This window comes from Taurulus bubalis (genome assembly GCF_910589615.1).
Source record: "Taurulus bubalis genome assembly, chromosome: 19".
Classification (NCBI taxonomy): domain Eukaryota; kingdom Metazoa; phylum Chordata; class Actinopteri; order Perciformes; family Cottidae; genus Taurulus; species Taurulus bubalis.
Window position 1 is genome coordinate 7,158,685 of NC_136607.1, and position 20,376 is coordinate 7,179,060.

Sequence of the window (20,376 nt, forward strand, 5' to 3'; positions counted from 1 at the left end):
TGAAGCCGCGGGTGTGTGAGCCCTGAAGTGTATTCAGTAGGCAATAGTCTTGGCTTAAATGATCCAAGGGCTACAGTTAGCAACATATACTAGGCTTTAGGTCGGGTTGAGCAACAGTTACAAACACCTCAACCTTGTTCAAGTGTGAATTAAATTTCATGTTACATTATAGGAAACAAAAATAAATAAGCATGCACATGCATGTCAGGGAAAGTATATCGGGCTGTTCTGCATTCCTCTCGAGTTCACACTTTGATATCGATCCGTCCATCATGTGTAATCACTTATACCCATAGGAGCTGGCCCTAGTTGGTATTGAGCGTGAGGCGGGTTGCACCCTGAACAGGTCACCATGTTATCCCAAGGCTGACACATCCTTAATTAATATAACTTGTATGTCTTGGACTGTGGGAGGAGGTCAGGTCAACCTGGATGAAAAACCCACCCTGATCCTTATTTAGAACTGGCCATGTCATGTTATGCATCTGGTGTATTTGATTTAATCTTATTCTCAGGTAGGTAAACTTGCTGGTCGTGGATTTTCAATTCTATAGCAGCTAACTGGCCAAACTGAACGAAATTCAGTCATTTGAAAATAGCCAATTTGGATTCCAGCTGTAATGCGTTTACTGCAGTTTCTCTCAAACTACATCAGGCACTGAAACAAAATCTTTAATTTAAACGTGTTGGATTGCTGAACAAAAATCCCCACACTGCCCCACACTGCTGTGTCACTCCTCTAAAAGACACCCCGACTACAACCTTTGAATTTAACTTTTCACAGCCACTTTTCCACAAAGCTTTGAGTAGCGCTGGGCCAAACTGACAGGCTCTTTTCTATCCGTTCCAGTAAATGAGGTCATCAGCTGGACTTAAGTGGCGTAATCAGAACTACATTGTTCATTCTTTAAATAATATCCCTTCAGTTTATAAAAAAAACTCATCAGAGATTCAGTCGCGTTCATTCGCGTGATTTATATTTCCGTCTGCTCCCAAGCAATCTCTCAAATTTGTAGGATCACTGGGGCCGTTAGAGTCCCGCTCTCCTGCTCCCTCCCATCTCCTCTGCTCTCACCCTAATTCCCCTTCTCTATTTCCCTCAATGATGCCCTTCACACAATCGTGTCCCTGTACCCCTCACTGGCAACCGAACCCTACCACTCCCCCCACCCCCGCAGCTCAGCCCCCCCGGATGAGAATACAAAGCAGAGTAATTTCATGGCTAAGCAGGCCAGATAATAAGCAGTCATATTTCACAGCAAAAGGAATGCAGACGCAGACATTGGTCAGGGTTGGTGGGCTGAAAGTGTCAGTGCAATCATTCATAATAGATGCTTTTGTTCTGTTTGTATTTTGGTTCCCTGCCTGTTGTCCACTCTTCATTCCTTCTGTATTAACTTTATTAGATTCCGGCATTTTTCAGGCATTAATATAAACATTTAGATATTCTGGAGTTTAGCGCTGCCTCATGACAGTTGGGGTTTACAGTTGGTTTGTGTGCTGGGCGCCAGATGTTCACATGTCAATTTAACTTTGGATACAAGGTAACTGCACCATGATTTAAGGGATAATCCGTGTGATGCGTTTAAAGCTTTGTGTGTATGTGCCATGAAGTCTAACCGTGTGTCTGTGTGCCCCAGGTGTGTTTGCGTTCGGTCTGTTTGCCACAGACATCTTCGTCAACGCGGGCCAGGTGGTGACTGGAGGCCTCTCGCCCTACTTCCTGTCCGTCTGCAAGCCCAACTACACCGGCACCGAGTGCCGCTTTAACCACCAGTTCATCGTCAACGGCAACCTCTGCACCGGGAACCCCGTTGTCGTGGAGAACGCTCGCCGGTCGTTCCCATCCAAGGAAGCGTCTCTGAGCGTGTACTCTGCTGTTTACCTGACGGTGAGAGGAATGCACTTACTGAGCACTATGATGAACGTTATTGTGGGCTCATTTTGTACTGTATGTCATTGGCATAAGCAGATGTTTGTGTCAGTTTAACTGTTGAATTAAGAGCTGCTGAATTAAAAGATACAACTTTAATGATGCAGTTTGTCGTCCAAATTGTGTTTGAGTTGTTGCAAATATAAGTGGAAAATAAATCAAATCAAATTAAGGCTATAATGGTTTATACTGTATAGTAACTGTATTCTGGGATATACACACATATGTCAGTCTTCTTCTGATTATTTCAATCAGTCCTACATTATTAGAAAATAATGTTTGTTTTTAATTCTCAACCAAATTTTCATATTTTCTTCACCAAACAGGAGCTCAAAATCATTGTTTCAAGTGTACCTGAGGCTAGAGTTACTCTTTTGGGATTGAATGCAATTATGTTACACACTTATATCCAAGCAATCAGAGATGAGTCGATCATTTTAGTTGATTTAAGTTATACACTTGATTTGTATTTAAAAAGGATTTGAATAAGAGGCACTAATTGATGTAATAAGGTGCTAGCACATCCGTCTTTGATGGAGGAATTGGCAAGGAAGGACTTAATATAAGTGTGTCATATGTTTCATATAATCGTAGGGTGGGTTCAGGCTTTTTTAGAAAATTGGCTGGAGGAACACACGAAGAATGGCTTTTTTAAGGGCTTTTTTTAAGGGCTATTTGAAGAGCGGCACTTTGATATGAGAGTGACGGAGAGGCTCAGCTGCTGCAAAGTGAACGAGAGAGAGAAGAGGTGCAGATTTGATTAGCCGGAACAAGAGGAATACAAGGACAGGTTATTGATGAAAAGAGGATTTGATACGCACAGCTCTGAGCACTGTCTGGCGTGGGAGGAGGTAAAGGTTCAAGGAGTGAGAACATATGTAGGAAGACAGTGTGTTTTTAAATGCTGACAGCCTCCTCACAGCTTTCACTCACAGTTAGAGGTTCCTATATTAGGTTAATCTTGTAATCTTTTATTCTCTGTGAAAAAAACTTTGTTTTGGAGAGGTATTTCACTCGTATGATGTAAGTTTTTGACATCTTTCTTTAACAGCATTGGAGGCTTTGTGCTCTCACAAAATTGCAGAATATTTGATTCCTTTTCTGTGGGAACACCTCCGGTTGCTCTTCGTGAGATTGCCTCTGTTCTTGTTGACCTGAAAGAGAGAGAAAGACAGTAAAGAAAATATCATATTTCTGTGTTCCCACAGTCCATGGTCTGATTTATTCTGCCTTCTGTCCTCCTGTCCAGATGTACATCACCAGCACCATCAAGACCAAGTCCAGCCGCCTGGCCAAGCCCGTGCTCTGTCTGGGCACGCTCTGCTCGGCCTTCCTCACCGGCCTCAACCGAGTCTCAGAGTACCGGAACCACTGTTCGGACGTAGTGGCCGGATTTATACTGGGATCGGCCATTGCTCTGTTTCTGGTGAGGACGATGGAAGAGTGACGGAGAGGGAAGATGATTCTACCGAGGTGGATTCTTGTCGTGACTTATTTTCAAATGTTCAGTTTCATCTTGGAACTGACCCAAACCAGTAATTACATTATTATTCTGTCTGCACTCTTTCCCGAAGCCTGTACCATGGTTTTGGTGCCAATTTTATATTACGTTCTATGCAAATGTATGTCTAAAAATTATTTTTCAATTCATTAATATTGATGTGCAGTGGCATTTAAGGGTTTGTAAAGGCAACACAGTATGTAAAAGTTATCTGTGTGCCAATGCAGCCATGTGCTAAACACTAATTTGGTAAAGGAGCTTAAAAGGGCAGTTTGTGAAGAGGTGATCGAGGAAGAGGATGAAGCATGGTTTATACTGAGCTTGAAGGAGGTTCAGACACAGGTGAGTTGGAGAGAGAAAAGAGGAAGGGTGAACTGGTTGATTGGGGGAAAGAGGAGAAAGGAGAGTAAATACTGCATTTCAACTGAGATATATCGCTTTGGCTTTTGAAGGAGCCCAGTGAGGAAGGTTAGTGGAAATCACAAGGACCAAAAGTGAGAAAAAGGTCGAGGTAAGCAGTAGTTTGATATAGTGGGTGTGCTTAATTCAGAGGTGATGGAGGGAACCTCAACCTGAGTGGCCCTGTCCTGCTCTCCTTAATATTAAATCAAGTTGTCAAACAACCTGGCTTCCTCGGAACAGTAGAATCACTTTGTCAGCATCCGATTTTATGCAAATGTTTAAATGCAGGGTTGAGGTTACAGTTTTTTGGATTGAAGTGGAAAGTCCATGAAGGTGAAAGGAAAGAGAAGGAAAACCTCCACAAAAAAGGTGAATTTAAAAGTGTCCAGGGCTTCACTATATGTGAACTGCCTCACAGAGACTATTGATTTGGTGATGCGATTGGAAGAGAAAGTAAAGAGATCCCCAATATTAGTGAACATGAATTACACGGTAGTTCTGTTAACTATTGTGAAGACATTTCTCTCAAAACTACTAAATGTCAGCCTCATGGTGACGCCACAAAACAAAACAGGGGCTCATTGTGTGAGAACCATGAACGTCTTTACAACATTTTACAACAAGGCTTTGATTTTTCAACGTGGACCAATATGGTGAGGTGAGCGACTGGGAGGCAGACGTTGTCATTCTTAGAGCAACGGCTAACATTTTATATTCTGAGAGAGTATACAGCACATCATTGTTTTGCTTCGTGACATTAAATATGAATGTATGCATTGTGTTGCACCTAGATGCTCGACAATGATGTACAAAAAGATATGGAAAAACCTTCCTCGACACCTCTGTAAGTTAATAACTTATATATAACTTACTGCATGCCTGGCATTATTGTTATATGTTATGGATGTTCTTAACACAGATGTTAAGAACATATGAATGCAGATGCAGAGATAATATTTTAAGGGTATGAAAAGGTTAGTGATATGAGCAGACGGGCACGTACAGCTGACAATGACACGTGAGGAGTTCACTGCCCAAATAAGACAGTAAACAGACAGCAGTGAGCTTTAGGATGGCAACAGAATGGCGAGGAGGCGTTCAAATACTGTGGGGTTTTCCAAGGATGAGCATTTGTGAGACGGATTAGGGCCACCGGCGATGTTCAGATGATGGAAGATTTTAGCCTGAATAGATGGTTTCACAATCATACCTTGCTCTCTTAGTTTGTCCTTGGACCATGAGGAGGATGAGACACAGCAACCCACTCTTTAATAAAAGGATATTAGCTTTCAGTGAGTGATCTATAAAAATCGAGTCCGCGGTCTCCAGGGAGAGACTGACACAAGCAATCATCCCCTCAGCAGTTTTGAACCTGCTCATTTCCAGCTTATCAGCAAACCGAGGACGGCACCCTCTCCCCTACACATCGACCTAATGGTCCTGATGAAGATTATCAAGTTCTTGTCATCTGAAAACTGAGGCGATATGATGGACTGCTATCTTGAGGAAAATGAATTGCTACAAGGAGAATAGAAAGCAGGTATAGCTCAAACCCCTCTGCTATCAGTGCTGACAGCGAGGAGATCTGAATGGACTCATCAAACAGCTGCCTTTTGGTGTGGCAAGAGATTTGCCAGCAGATTGAGGGATCAGCGTTAAGCACTTGGTCGTTGAGCTCCAGGAGGATGCTGGAGACCGAGGTGTCCACTTGATCCAAGAGAAAGCAGAGGCACATGCTGACTGCCTGCCAGCTCTGATGGAGCAGTGTTTGGCCTGTCTTAGCATGGCCAACGAGAAAATGGAAAGAAAAGCAGTCTTCACCGGTCTACTCGGATGCGCTCTAGTTGAGAGAAAACAAGATGGACACCATACTGAATTGTATTTCAAACAAGCAGGAAGTCGCTTAAGATCAGTCATGTGAAAACAACAGGAAATAAGTGTCAGTGTAGAGTTGAGCACAAAGGGGTGTACTTTTAACTTGCCCATGATTTAACCTAATTAAACTTAGATTCACTGTGACATACATGTTTTGTGAAGTATTCATGCGATTTTTATGAAACGGTCGCCCCTTAGATTCTCGCCCAGCAGCTGTGATTCATTTGCTTAGTTTAGGAGCACTAGAGAAAGCATTGTCCATGAACTGCCACAGACATGGGAGCCTTGAGCGTCTTCCAGCAGTGAATCGCCCGGCTTCATTTTCTCCTTTGCCACTGCCTGAGGGCACGGAGGGCCGGGGGCGGACTCCCCCTCGGGCGACCTTCTTTGATTAACCAGTCCATAGAGGAGTAGAGACATATAGCAACCTTGGTGGTTTTTATACTGTTAAAAGATTCTGGCAACCCTCCCCCTAAAAAAAACAAAGTCGTCAGTTCATGCCACAGAGATGAACACACCCAGAGCATCTCCTTTGACTGCATTACATGATGGTTACATTTTGGAGGCTCATACAATGTTTGATTGCGCTGTTACACCCATATAAACTTTATATTACAGCGATAACTGTTCCGAAGCAAAAAGCCCCAAAAAAAGGTCACATCTCTCTAAAAAACTCATGGGTGCTGTTAATTCCTTTTTAACTAGGACCTAAAATCGCAGTGGCACTGGGGTTGGCAGACGGTCTTATATAATTTGCATTAGGTGACGTTCTTTGTCAACAAGGGTGTGACTCTCATGCTGCATTGAGAGTTACCAGTGTTGCAGATACCAGTGTTGCGGATGTTAAATAGCACTTTGTCTGATGATAGGAAGTTATAATTTGTCTTTAGGGACCAGACTAGAGACTGGGAATATGCTTGGACAGCCTGCAGTGCAGTGCGACTGTTCACATTATTTGGTGCAAGAAGTCTGCATCCCGGCCTGCGCTTTAGCCCCGCTAGCGGCATGGCTCTAGGGATTCAACGTCGGTCAGTCGGTCAGTCGGTCCACCACATTCATATGGACTAAAATATGTCAGCAACTATTTGATGGATTGGCAAGTATTTATGTATAGACATTCATGCTTCCCAGGCGATCCCCTGACTTTTCCTCCGGCGCCACCAGCAAATTGACTTTTGTGGGTTTGAGTGTCAACAACTGTTGGATGTATTTGGTACACACTTTCATTTCCCCTCAGGCTGAATTGTGATCAGTTTGGTGGGCTTTTAACTTCTCTTTTTTTTGCCCAGGTCTTTGATTGATGACTAAATGCCTGCAAGACAAATTACATTCCATCAACCTTTAGCTGCATTGCTTTTTAGCAAATATATATACAATATAGCTTATATAGCTAGAGTAGCGTTGGCATTGTTGGCATGTCAACATTGTCATTTATTTAGCTCAAGACACTGCTGTGTCAAAGTACCTTCTCACAGAGCTGCTACCATGGCAGAGTACTCTTAGTCTTGTTGTATAACATCCCAATGATTTGTCAAATAAATATGTATTCGGACAGTTTTCGGGGATTAAGGGCAGAGGGAAAAATATTTGTCTAAATTTAAATGAAAACGATGTCATGGATTAATTAAACTTTATCTCAAATAGCCCAGCCTGGTTTAGTAAAAAGTCATAATACCAGACACGTCGTCAGAATGTCATAGCAGGAGCTAACTTTCCCGTTCCCCTGACTTTTCATTTCCACATCAGCCTGTGTCATTATTAACCTGCCTTGCCGTTAATCTTTCACTGTCCTCATACCTTACAGGGTATATGTGTTGTGAACAACTTCAAAGGCGTCCACAGTGCAGCAGCTAAACAGAAACCTGAAGACTACCGTGGTCTGCCTCTGATGACTTTCCCCCGTGTAGAGAGCCCTCTGGAGACCCTCAGCGCACAGGTACCTGAAAACACTTAACCTGGATTCCCAAAAACGTAATCTCTATGGTGCACATTATGCTTCCCAATTAATTGGCAGAGCTCCCTCAAGACTTTGAGCTTACAGCAACCTCCCCTTCAGAATTTGGCTTACTGCAAGTTTTTGTAATGTCAGTCACATATTTGGTTGACCATGTGTTCTTTCTTTCTTTCTTTCTTTCTTTCTTTCTTTCTTTCTTTCTTTCTTCTTTCTTTCCACACAAAGCAATGACACATGTTCAGAAGAACACACAGGCATGACGTTTTGCACTACACCCCTGTCCTCCTTCCCAAACGCACACAACCTCACACAGAGCACTCCTGATGCTGTTTGACAGTTATTTCTTCTACTTCTTCATTTCCACGCCTTTTCCCTCTCCTGCTCCTACTTTCTTTTCTGATCTCTGTCGATCCTTCTACCTCCTGTCTCCATCCTCCCCTCCTCCCACCACGTCCATTTTCAGAACCACTCGGCATCGATGACGGAGGTCACATGACTAAGGGGGCAGCACCGGGTCACGTTTGCGTCTCCACAGCACTTCCAGACACAATGACGAGGACGCATGCCACGTGGCTCTGAATGCTTAACAAAAAACATTGCTGATATATCTGTTTAATTCACCTGAGGGACAAAATACACTATGTTTCTAACGGTTCTCATCTAGTTGGGCTATGCTCAATTCAACCTGCCAAGGCACATCTATTGCATTGGTGACAAGAACAAAAAAATCACAAGGCAAATTAAGCACAGATTGTTTTTCCAGATATTTGGAACCATTTGAAACATGGGACATTATTTTCCCTTCATGGTGAGCTGTTTGTAGTTAGAGGACGGTGTTTTGTACATTTTGTATGAGCGAGTGCTGTAGCCTATCCTGATGGTGTTAAACCTGCGCACTTCCTGTCAGCTGACTCACCCTGTTTTACATCACATCCTGTCAGGTGACTTGCCTTGTCGATCACCACATCTATTCCCCTCAGTCTGAAAAATGTGCTATGGAAAAAATCTCGATGTTGTCGTTCTGTGATGTTTGTCATTTGTACAGGAAAAAAAGACAGAATCCTTCTTTTTATTATCTCTCTCTGTACATTAACTGACCGTGTCAGGTCATATTTTGTAAAGATTTTTGTCAATCTGTATGACTATTACGATCCATTTGGACCTGTTGCCTGCTGTGTAAACCTGGATATGTTTTGGTATCAGTTTAGGTGTTTTGGGGAATGAACCCTCTCCCCTATGGAGGAAACGACAAGGAAGAGTCAGTGACATCCTCCGAGTCAGAAAATGGGGTTTGGCCCTTGTAGTGCCATGCTATGAGCCACAATGAATATTAAATATGTTTGAATTCACACTATGAGAGTGTTTCACCCCAATTTCCTGATTCACTGTGATGTCAACAGGAAGTGTTTTTACAGAGAGGTCCAGTGGGGCTAGTCTGAAGATTTCACTGTACAATTATATTTAACCTGAAATCGCAGTAGAAGACGTCCTCATAAAGTACATGGAAAAAAAAGACTGAAATGCTCTTTGGAGTGACTGAGTGACTTACTGAAGGCCTGGCTAGCCTTTTTATTGGAAACCAGAATGACTCCTGCTTCACTTTTCCTCCTTGAGGCACCTCCCGCCCCCCTCCCCCCGACCCACCAGTGGATTGTGATGCAATGTTGTGACTCCATTTCCCATTGGAAGATACGCCTAGCATGAAGAGAGAGGTCAAGATGTTTTATAGATATTCATGATTTCAATTATACTCATTATCATTGTGATTATAAACGTTTTTTTACTTTAAGAACAAAAAAAGTGTTTCATTTGAAATGCTACATATATATTTTTTCTTCGTTTGACCACAAATTAAATAGTCAGTAGCAACAATGTGTTCTCTTGTCTTTTTCATTGTATGTCAGAGTATTGAAATTAACGTGGTGTCTTTTTCTTGTCATAAACAAATCATTGCCTAAATTCCATTTTCCAAAGTTACATACAACACTATTGAGGCAGCGAGTAGGACTCCATCAGTCTTACTGGAATAAGTGGAAAACATGTCTGCCCTTGTATTTGTTTGAATATTTAGACATTTGTTTTCCATACTTCCATTTGGCCTACACATCTAACCTAAAGCATGACTCATTTACAGCCTAAAGCTATGGCCACATTAACATAATTTACAAGCACTGTGTATCGGTGTTTCTGTTTTCTGAATGGCATATTCTCAGGGTGTGTGACCCTACCTCTATATATCTGAAGGGTACATGTAGAGTGTGCTGTGGGCAGTACAAAGTGGAGAGGTGGACGCTTCCCCGGAGGCTCAGTTCAGGAGGAGAAAACATTCATACTTGAAATGCTCTTCAGGTATGTAATCAAGCATGTGATGAGTTTATAAAAATGGAGACTTTCTGGTAGGACTAGAACACCTTCAGGGTTCTTCATGAACAAAACAAACAGCTGACATTTATTTTGTGAACTAGTGTGTGTGATTTCAAAGGCAACGCTTGATGCCTCGTAGTATTGCCTCTGAGGACAATTATGGGAATAAGTTTCAGAAAAACCTATGTAAAGACAGGCCCCCCAAAAGTCAATCCATGTTTCTCTTCACACTACACCACACACCTGTCCAAAATCCCACATGCTATTCAGACAAGTATTGGAGTGAGCTTATATATGCTAAAACCAGGATCTGATTTAGGTTTTCTGTTGATTCATCCTGTTACGACTGCAGCGACGGCAGTGATGTTTATGTCACCGCTAAGCGAGGCGTACGCACACAAAGGGAGCTGACGGCTCAGCCAGTGCACTTGCTCTTTTGCTCTGTCAGGTATTCATTTCAGCTGTGACAGCCTGCGCTTACCCTGCAGACACACTGGCTAAATAGATAGCAGCTGTGTGTGTGTGTGTGTGTGTGTGTGTGTGTGTGTGTGTTGGTATATGTGTGTGTGTGGCAGTATTTGACCATGCTGTGTGTTTTTAAAATGTCATCCTTGGCTATTCTGAGTATGCCTTCTTGCCTAAATTGCTGTCCCCTAGCAATATGTGTGAAGAATAGTGCAACGACCAAATAACGTTACAAGGCGGGAAGCAAAAGGTTGGTTATGTGATTACAGCTGCAGGGTGTTTTTTAAACCATAATAGAAACAATTTAGATGGGAGGAAATGAGCATCTGGAGGTGAATCTCAATGGCTAACTTGGTAACCCACACACACACACACACACATATATATATATATATATATATATATATATATATATATATATATATATATATATATATATTCCAGCAAAATACATCCTCACTGAACAGCTGGATTGGTTTGCCGTGGATGTCAGCCATTGTTCTGTCCAGTATTTACTTACTATGTGAAAGCACAACCCTAAAGTCCTTGAATAAAATGGGAAAATGGACCATTGAAACAGTTTCTAGGTTATGGAGGCTTATTTACTCACATGTAAATATGCATAATGCCAAAAGACCTTTTTATCGTACATTCTACTTTCTAATATGTATTGGACATTTTATAATGATGTATAAGGTAGTTTGACAAAAAAAGTTTCAATCAAATGAAGTACAAAGAGGAGAGGTACGTTTTTAATAACAGAACACATCCAAACGCAAACAGAAGTCAGTTGTGACTGATCATCATTATCAATTTAAAATGTCAGAGTTTGATAAGTGGTCTATGTTCATGTTTACATTTAGTATTCAACCATGGCCTTGTACGAATAATTGCATGGTAGTTCTGTGTTTGTTGTGTCCAGAGATTGCAAGAAGAGCGGTATGATCCAAAGAGGCTGTGTAAAAAGGTCCCTGACTGAAAAGGCTGAAGACTCTTGGATTTATTACCATTTTATGTTTTCCTGCGAATCTAATATGAAGATGAAAAAAACACTCGGACCACAAGTCAAACTACGACAAGTTAACCGATGACTCGTAGGTGCAGCTTTCTTTAAGGAAATAGAAATGCATCGGTGAAGTGCAGGGCAACATTATACAGTGATCCCTAAAATAAGATCTTGTCGTATGATCCACCACAAGATGCCAACCAGATTTCTTGTAGAATATAGAGGTGTTTTGCTGAAGCTTTATATCTTTTTTTGTCTGTTCTTTACGCTTAACGGTGCCACCAACCCTTTAAAAAGACGCACAAGAAAACCATGACCTAAGCCACATCAAATGCATCGTCAATGGCTAGAAACCTTCGGCCATCCAGGGTAAAATCAACCAATCATAAGCAGGTGTATTTCTTTTCTTTCCCCTCAAAGATACAAGGTTTCAGCACAAGGCCTTAACGACTGAACTTAAAGATTTAAGGATGGGTTCAACTTCAGGTCATTTACACTCCCAACGAGTCTCAACATACGACTCGGGTGAATTCGCTCACTAAGCTTAAGTACCAGTCTTCATATCTATGCTCAAGCTTTTCATCATGGCAAGCACATCTGTACCATTGAGGAGACGAGGCACCGAGGGAAAGGGAAGAGAGGGACAAGAGGAAGGGGAGGAGGAATGGACATTAATGTAAAAAAAAATGAAGGGATAAGTGAGGTGAAGAAAATGGGGGAAGGGAGGTTAGGAAGAGGAAGGTTTGCACACCGCCTCAGTAACAGAAACAAACGAGTGAGAACAGATTTGGTTCAGGGTCCCTGTTTCACCTCTGTCCGATACCTCTCGCCGAAAGGGAATCTCATATTCCCAGAAGTCAGGAAATGTTCTACTGGAGTTATAGAGCAGGATCGGTTCCCTGGAGAACGTTTCAGTCCAACGTTCAACTCCTGAGCCTAAGAGAAGGATTCAACACTCAAAAAACTTTGAAGATTCCAGCTCCAAAACTCATTCTTTTCCTTCACCGAGACAGGAGCTTGTGGAAACAAGTCCCACGTCTAACCAGAACAACTTCAGAACTCCGGGAGTGTGTTTGTGTGTTGGTTAGTCTGCTGGTGGGGCTGGGTATACGGAACAAACTGGTTAGACTGGTGCGTACTGGGCTGACTGGATGCAGTCTGGTTTGCTTGCTGGTTTTCTGATTGGAACTGTTCTAGCTCTCGCTTCCTCCTCATAGCTGTCTGCAACTGCTGCTTGATTACGAGGATTTGACCTTCCAGTTCTGACAGCTCCTGCACCAGTGGGCCGCCCACCCCCAAGCGTGTCAGGCCCTGCCCGGAGCACCCCTGCCCTGGGCCCAGGACTGGGCCCAACCCCCGCCCTAACAGGTCAGTGCGACCATTAGAGTTGGTCACTATGGGCGGGTGTTTCTCCATTAGGGGAAGAGAGTGGGGATGAGGCAAGGAAGATGGGGATGGTGGTGAAGAAAGCTCCTGGCAGGACGGGCGCTCCAGGTCATTCTGCATCTCTTGTGGAAGGACCCTGCGCCTGTTGCAGTGAGAGGACACTGCAGGATTCCAACATGCTGACTGGTTGTTTCCCTCATTGCACCTGGAGATAAGACAGATACATAGAGACATATCAGGTTGTTTACGGAAGAATGCCAATGTGGGAGATGGTGTATCATCTGATCCATATTTCCAGGCTGAATCCTATGTGGCTCAGGTTGTGTCGCTCTCCCCAAGACACGCGGATGATGCTGACACTTAATTGCGGCTGCACGTACAGTATAATTATATGCATGTTGTATGACACTTTGCAATATAGGAAGAACCATATCTTGATCAAGAATATAAAGATATAATATGAAGACTGATTTCCCAAAACTGCTGTATGGAAAATTTCCAGACATTATTGTGTAAGAGGCTCACGTCAAGATTCTGAGAGGCTACACCTCTGCCAAGAGCACAGTACAAGTGGTCTCCGAAAATGTCCCATTATGGTAAGAGGTAAAACATTGAATGCATTTTGACTATGCCTTACACGTTATGCCTCTGGATTTTTTTATAGGACTGTGAATAATTTGTATTAAATGCTTTAAAAACAGGAGATCTTTGAAATTTCCATTTGAGAACATATCTTGCAGGCTTATCAAATACTTAACAGAATATTTAACCGTTCAACCTTTTTAAAATTATAATATATTTGTTGTTCCAAAATTTGGAATAATTTTCCCAGGAATTTTAAAAGGCATTAAGGATGACCATGCATATTTTATATGAATTTACAGCTACCAGTAATCTCAAATCCTCCTCGGCATTGAGGAGTGGCATGTTTGGGCCATGGTGGTTTGCTCGGTATCCGATGTTGACGTCTATCTTCTTTACAGAATATTTAGTTGTACACCCCTTCGTGTTTCGGAGGCCTGCGCCACCCTGTCTCTTGTGGGTATAAACAAGGTTTTACTCTTATTTAATCAGAATCCAAGTAATTTCTGGTTAACATAATCTGAATAGGTTTGATGATGAATGTCATCTATCTGCCTTGTTTATATTTGTATTGCTTTTATTGTTTCTGATTTTAACATGGAAAGTGCCTTTGAGTACCCTTTCAAGTGCCATACAAATACAATGTATTATTATTAATATTATTAAAATTCTCCACTTCCATATGATTGGTGATTTTGTATTGCTACAGTCCACTCCTCGTGTATTAATCAGTGGATTGACCCCAACAATCCACTAACGCGTTCTCACAGCCTCTTCCATATCGCCTCTTCCATACAGCGTCTTCAATAAAGCCTCTTCCATACAGCGTCTTCAATAAAGCCTCTTCCATACAGCGTCTTCAATAAAGCCTCTTCCATACAGCGTCTTCAATAAAGCCTCTTCCATACAGCGTCTTCAATAAAGCCTCTTCCATACAGCGTCTTCAATAAAGGCTCTTCCATACAGCCTCTTCCATACAGCATCTTCCATACAGCGTCTTCAATAAAGCCTCTTCCATACAGCGTCTTCAATAAAGCCTCTTCCATACAGCGTCTTCAATAAAGCCTCTTCCATACAGCATCTTCAATACGGCCTCTTCCATACAGCGTCTTCAATAAAGCCTCTTCCATACAGCGTCTTCAATAAAGGCTCTTCCATACAGCATCTTCAATACGGCCTCTTCCATACAGCGTCTTCAATAAAGCCTCTTCCATACAGCGTCTTCAATAAAGCCTCTTCCATACAGCGTCTTCAATAAAGGCTCTTCCATACAGCGTCTTCAATAAAGCCTCTTCCATACAGCCTCTTCCATACAGCATCTTCCATACAGCGTCTTCAATAAAGCCTCTTCCATACAGCCTCTTCCATACAGCGTCTTCAATACGGCATCTTCCATACAGCATCTTTAATAAAGCCTCTTCCATACAGCATCTTTAATAAAGCCTCTTCCATACAGCGTCTTCAATAAAGCCTCTTCCATACAGCGTCTTCAATAAAGCCTCTTCCATACAGCGTCTTCCATACAGCCTCTTCAATAAAGCCTCTTCCATACAGCTTCTTCCATACAGCCTCTTCAATAAAGCCTCTTCCATACAATATCTTCAATGAAGCCTCTTCCATACAGCATCTTCCATACAGCATCTTCAATAAAGCCTCTTCCATACAGCGTCTTCCATACAGCGTCTTCAATAAAGCCTCTTCCATACAGCCTCTTCAATAAAGCCTCTTCCATACAGCATCTTCAATAAAGCCTCTTCCATACAGCATCTTCCATACAGCATCTTCAATAAAGCCTCTTCCATACAGCATCTTTAATAAAGCCTCTTCCATACAGCATCTTCAATAAAGCCTCTTCCATACAGCATCTTCCATACAGCATCTTCAATAAAGCCTCTTCCATACAGCATCTTTAATAAAGCCTCTTCCATACAGCATCTTCCATAAAGCCTCTTCCATAAAGCCTCTTCCATACAGCATCTTTAATAAAGCCTCTTCCATACAGCATCTTCCATACAGCATCTTTAATAAAACCTCTTCCATACAGCATCTTCCGTACAGCCTCTACAATAAAGCCTCTTCCATACAGCCTCTACAATAAAGCCTCTTCCATACAGCCTGGAGGTGCACCTCTTCTTTTAGCTAACGAGCACCAGCAGCAGCACCATGACTTGGAGGCGTGAGGCGTCAGTTTGATGCAACATCAATTGTGTCATGTTGCATCGTGGCTTAAACACATGTCACAAATGACACATCCTTTCAAGAAAACTTCAAAATGAAGAGAGAAAATTTGATCTCAAAGCTATTTCATTGAGGCTTTAAAGTTCCACAAGCTTATAAAAACAGCCAGCCATGGTTGTCCTTGGTTACATATCAATTCCTTTGATTGCACTGGCCGTGAAAAACACCTGCAACATCAAGTCGGGACTTGACAGGAAGAAGGCAGAAAGAAAGTGGTATCTGCACTACGTAATTGGATACTACACAAGGCTGGAGTCGTGTTGAGAGAAAATACCAGTTTGTGTCCTTGCTTTTATGCTTCAACACCAAATTAAAATGTTTTGCTGGAGGCATACCTAGTTTCTGTCCAGATTATTTAAAATATGTAGTTATTATGGAAATATGTAGCTTTTGGTTTGCACATAATCCTCTTTACAGGATTTATTTTTTAATAAAATAATGTTTTGGTAAGTCAGTGGTGAGTTAATTGCTACCCAAGTGGTCATAAGTCACATCGTGACCACTTATTCAAACAAATTAAACAGGGACATTTTAAAGCATTATAACAGAATATTATAATAATACCACTGGCAAAGTAGCAATTGTAGCAGTATTCATATGGTATATTTATGGCAATAGCAATGACATTTTTTATGAAGATAAACTGTAAGCATAATTTAATCCCCTAAGATCACTCTTTGCTTTTGATCACTGAACATGAGAACACAAGTCAATAAATGTAAAAAGACCAATTAAGTGTCATTTTTGCTCTGCTCCCTGTCAAAAATAAACTTTTCACACATTTTGCACCACAGAAGTAACCATATTTTAATTTGAGTAGCAGAGAAGTAAGATTCACTTCATATGAATTAAAGCCTAACTAAAGAACTCTCTGAATCAAAGGTGTTTTCATAGGTAATAAAAAAAGTGACAAGTAGAATCTAATGAGATACTCCTGACTTCTAAAGAGACCTTAAGCTAAAGGATGAAAATGTAAGAATATAAAAAGGAACCTGAGCTCAAAGTGGTGTGTGCACCTTTTGACAACAAGATGTGCTTGCATCATGGCTGCAATAGGAGAGAGAATATTTAGCAATGTGGTTAACATTGTCTTCATATAATCACAGCCGTCTGATGACCTCACACATGGTTATGCTTCTTTAATACATCTTAGATTTTTTTCATATTCTTTTTGCTTTGCGTTCAGTGTTTTTCTTGTATTCCTGTTTGATTTATTCTATTTGGAAGCACTTTGTGGCTACTCTGAAAAGTGAAACGCAAATAAAGAGGATTCTTATTATTACTAGAACCTCTAGTCATAACTAAAAAGCCCTGTTCCTGATTGTTTATCTTCCATCCAGCCTTTTATTTGATTTACTGAACATGTCGACGTCCATGTGACACTACTATGTGGGAGAGGCGCTCTTTCAACTTCCACATCATATGAATGATACCATGAGACTGAGCTCACATCGTTTCACCAGAAAATACTTAAACATCAGAATTTAATAAAATTAAAAAAAGGATTTGCCTGGTAGAGATTCCAACAAGAAATAATGATCTCAAGGTCCGACAGGGAACTGTGCACAGTGCTGGCGTAGTGTGTTTAACACCGTGACATCAGAGGCCGTCTCCATTTCTAACTCGACAGCAAATAGAGCTCTTTGTTTCACATTGTGTGTGCACGATGAAGCCAAGGCGCCTGAACACACAACTGAAAGTCAGACAATTGTTCTTCATCATTCACAGAGAGGCCATTTAGTTTTCACAACTGCTGTGTGCTGAGCTACTCCTGCTCAGGCCAGACCCCTCCTCCTCCACACTAGTTCTCAGATTCCTCCAAATAATAAATAATCTGGTCGCTCCTACTCATTAAAATGTGTCCAGTATTTCATTTACATTTTCATCCAAGTTGATTTTCTCCTTGAGCCGTGCTTTTACACATGTCCTTGCAACCTACTGTAGCCCCAGAGTTGTTAGACACACATACAGAATCTAGATACTTTTACTGATACTACTTCTCCCGTCAACCAGTGCAGCAGCTTCTGAAGGAGGACAGCTTGTGTGTTTTCCTGCAGCAGTTCTTTACGCTGTGGAATTAGAATGGAATATTTCACCACTGATCAGTATTTCCCAGAACATCTGTCAGTGCAGATATCTGTCAGCTGGTAGCACAGCGACTAAGGACGAGCAGGACACAGGTGCAGCAGAAAGACATGCGCCCTGCTGAATGTCCTTGAACAAAATATTGAATTCCCCACCAGCAGGTCAGTACAGCTCCCTCACCCGTGTGGAGGGTGAAGACGTGATCGCTGAATTAAGTCTTCTTGCGGGAGACGGGTAGTTCTTAAATGTTGTGATTGCAATTCTTTCAAAATGGGGGTGATTGGTGTGCGATACTAAGCATTACACAGCAGGACTGACACGAGGTCGCCCTATCCCTGCCCAATTAATTCGGCACTGCAGAGTTGCTCTGGTGGCACGGAAATGTGGACTCTTGAGAGAAATTGTAAGTGCCCTCAGAAGTGAGAAATCACAAGCACAATACAAACCGTTTCCACATCAACACAGACATGGCTTTGAATATGTTAGCTTACGAAAACACCAACATAAAAACAAAAGTATTTGAAAATGGACCTAAGGCCATCAGCTAAATTGCTTTAAAATTGAATGCCAGCAATGCTAACAGAAATATTAAGTTGACAAGTGTAAACAGTGGGAGCAATGATCCCATATTTCAATCAAAGACAATATAGCAGCTGATATGTAACTGAACTTAGAAGTGAGAAATTATCTTGTTTTAGTGTCAGTTAAAGGTCTTTTCTATAGCGCTTCAAAACCTTAACACCGGGTTTGATACATCATCACAAGATCTTAATTGGACATCGGAGAGTGTTTTGTGGTATTAGACACACCACTCCTCATCCTCTCAGACACTTCTCTGATGCCTTTGGGCTTTTCCACATCCTTATTAGCGCAGGTAGGAAATTAATTACGTTATGGTTCCATCCTAAGTAGTCGTTTTAAGCCAATGTAATCGCCCATATGCTCCTTATGGTCCCACAATGCCTCCTTCTTATTATGCCGATGAAACAGGTGCATATGCAGCACGTTTATTTTCATGTGACTGACCCCCAGCTGCAGCCATTTACGGCACATCATCTCATACACTTGAATTGGAAGATCCTCCGTATGGTGCTTGCAAAAGAGACATTTATGACACACCATGTTTCTGCACAACGCTGACAAAATGACGGTAATAACTTCTGACTTTTAGACAGGGTGCAGGCACGATGCAGAATAACTTGATGGAATGAGAATGATTATGCAGCAGGTAATCTATCCTCATTACCACAGGCATCCCTCACATGGCCTTGGCTCCATAATTATTATGTGTATTTAATCCCCACTTGGAGTGCTCCACCTGAGAGTGCCCTCTGCGTGTGCTGCTAAGTGGGGATAGGTGTGAAATAGAGTACAGCAGAATCAGACAGAGAAAGAGGAAATGGAAGCCTTTTGCTCAGCAAAAGCTTGAGGGCTGTGTTTTTTATCTCCCGACAGAGGCATTGCAAAGAGTTATTCATTTCAAAATGTATTTGCCTTAAGTAAGCTCTCAAGTGACATGGCAATGTGACCAAATGTGAACAAAAAGAGACTACACTTTGACACACGCACTGTAGTGGTGTCAGAATGGCTGTCCAGATTAGTCAAATAAACCCAAATCGCAATAGTGCAACATTTGAAAAGACGTTTAAACTGACCAAAAAGAAGCTTTCATGATTTACTAAAGCTCCCTCTCTCACCCACGCCAAACAATACTCTGTGATGTCAGCGTGAGCTTATTTCCTCAATTTCACTTTCTGATAATTAGCTTCCAACAGACTGACAATTCATATAGTTTCTGATTAATTATGCGCCCCTTAACTGCCACTTGGATGTTAATTGATGTCATTTAATCTCAGCATCATTATTTAGCCAATGTGCTGTTGAAGTTTGGAAAATTGGCTTTGTGTTTAAAAGGGTTGCAACATATATATCATATATGTCATATATTCTAGTGATACCCCTGAATCCAGCATGGCATCTTTCTTAAATCTGCGTGATTTTCTTTGTTTGTGTGCAGTCTGTAATGTAGTCATGTTATGCAAATCGGGGAAAATACATTGCAGTTTGTACATGTTGTATAGTATGCAGTGATTTGATACCACTCTATAAGGAGTCAAAGTACACACAACACATTTTATTCGAGTATAAAAAAAATGGAAACACTGGGAATTCTAAAAAGATAAATACTCAAGAAAACAGTTTTTATGTTTGGTGGAGGTGAACAAGTGGTTTAACGGCACCTGTCTGCAGAACAGGCCCGGTTCTAGACTGCTTTGAATGGGGGCCCAGCCCCATCACTGGTCTCGTAGCTCTAAAACAGCAGCGCCAATCACAGTTACAGGGCATGGCCCGCCCCTTACCCATGCCTTTATTTTACGTCTCAAACATGCACGAAATTCAACTTCTGCATTCAACCCATCATACGCATTAGGAGCAGCGGTCCTCTGTCAAGGATACAAGCGAACAGAAGGCGCAGAGGATAAAACCTCGTGATTGAAGGATGACCCACCAACTGTCAGTGGCGAGCCGGTTCCTGATGTGTCCTTGCATCCTCAGTCAAAACTAAATGTACTAAATGGGTCATA

General features: G+C 41.8%; 2 protein-coding genes across 2 annotated transcripts in view; one reads left to right on the forward strand and one right to left on the reverse strand.

Moving 5' to 3' along the window:
* plppr1 (phospholipid phosphatase related 1) overlaps positions 1 to 8,161 on the forward strand; it is a gene marked incomplete at both ends in the record, with an annotated part of 31,807 nt that extends 23,646 nt beyond the window's left edge. The window contains 4 exons of the mRNA XM_079234834.1: positions 1,641 to 1,891; positions 3,183 to 3,359; positions 7,516 to 7,647; positions 8,129 to 8,161. Coding sequence (XP_079090960.1) covers positions 1,641 to 1,891; positions 3,183 to 3,359; positions 7,516 to 7,647; positions 8,129 to 8,161 — 593 coding nt within the window. The remainder of the gene's footprint in view (positions 1 to 1,640; positions 1,892 to 3,182; positions 3,360 to 7,515; positions 7,648 to 8,128) is intronic.
* A 4,392-nt stretch (positions 8,162 to 12,553) lies between these two features.
* grin3a (glutamate receptor, ionotropic, N-methyl-D-aspartate 3A) overlaps positions 12,554 to 20,376 on the reverse strand; it is a gene marked incomplete at both ends in the record, with an annotated part of 46,094 nt that continues 38,271 nt past the window's right edge. Inside the window, one exon of the mRNA XM_079234818.1 lies at positions 12,554 to 13,091. Coding sequence (XP_079090944.1) covers positions 12,554 to 13,091 — 538 coding nt within the window. The remainder of the gene's footprint in view (positions 13,092 to 20,376) is intronic.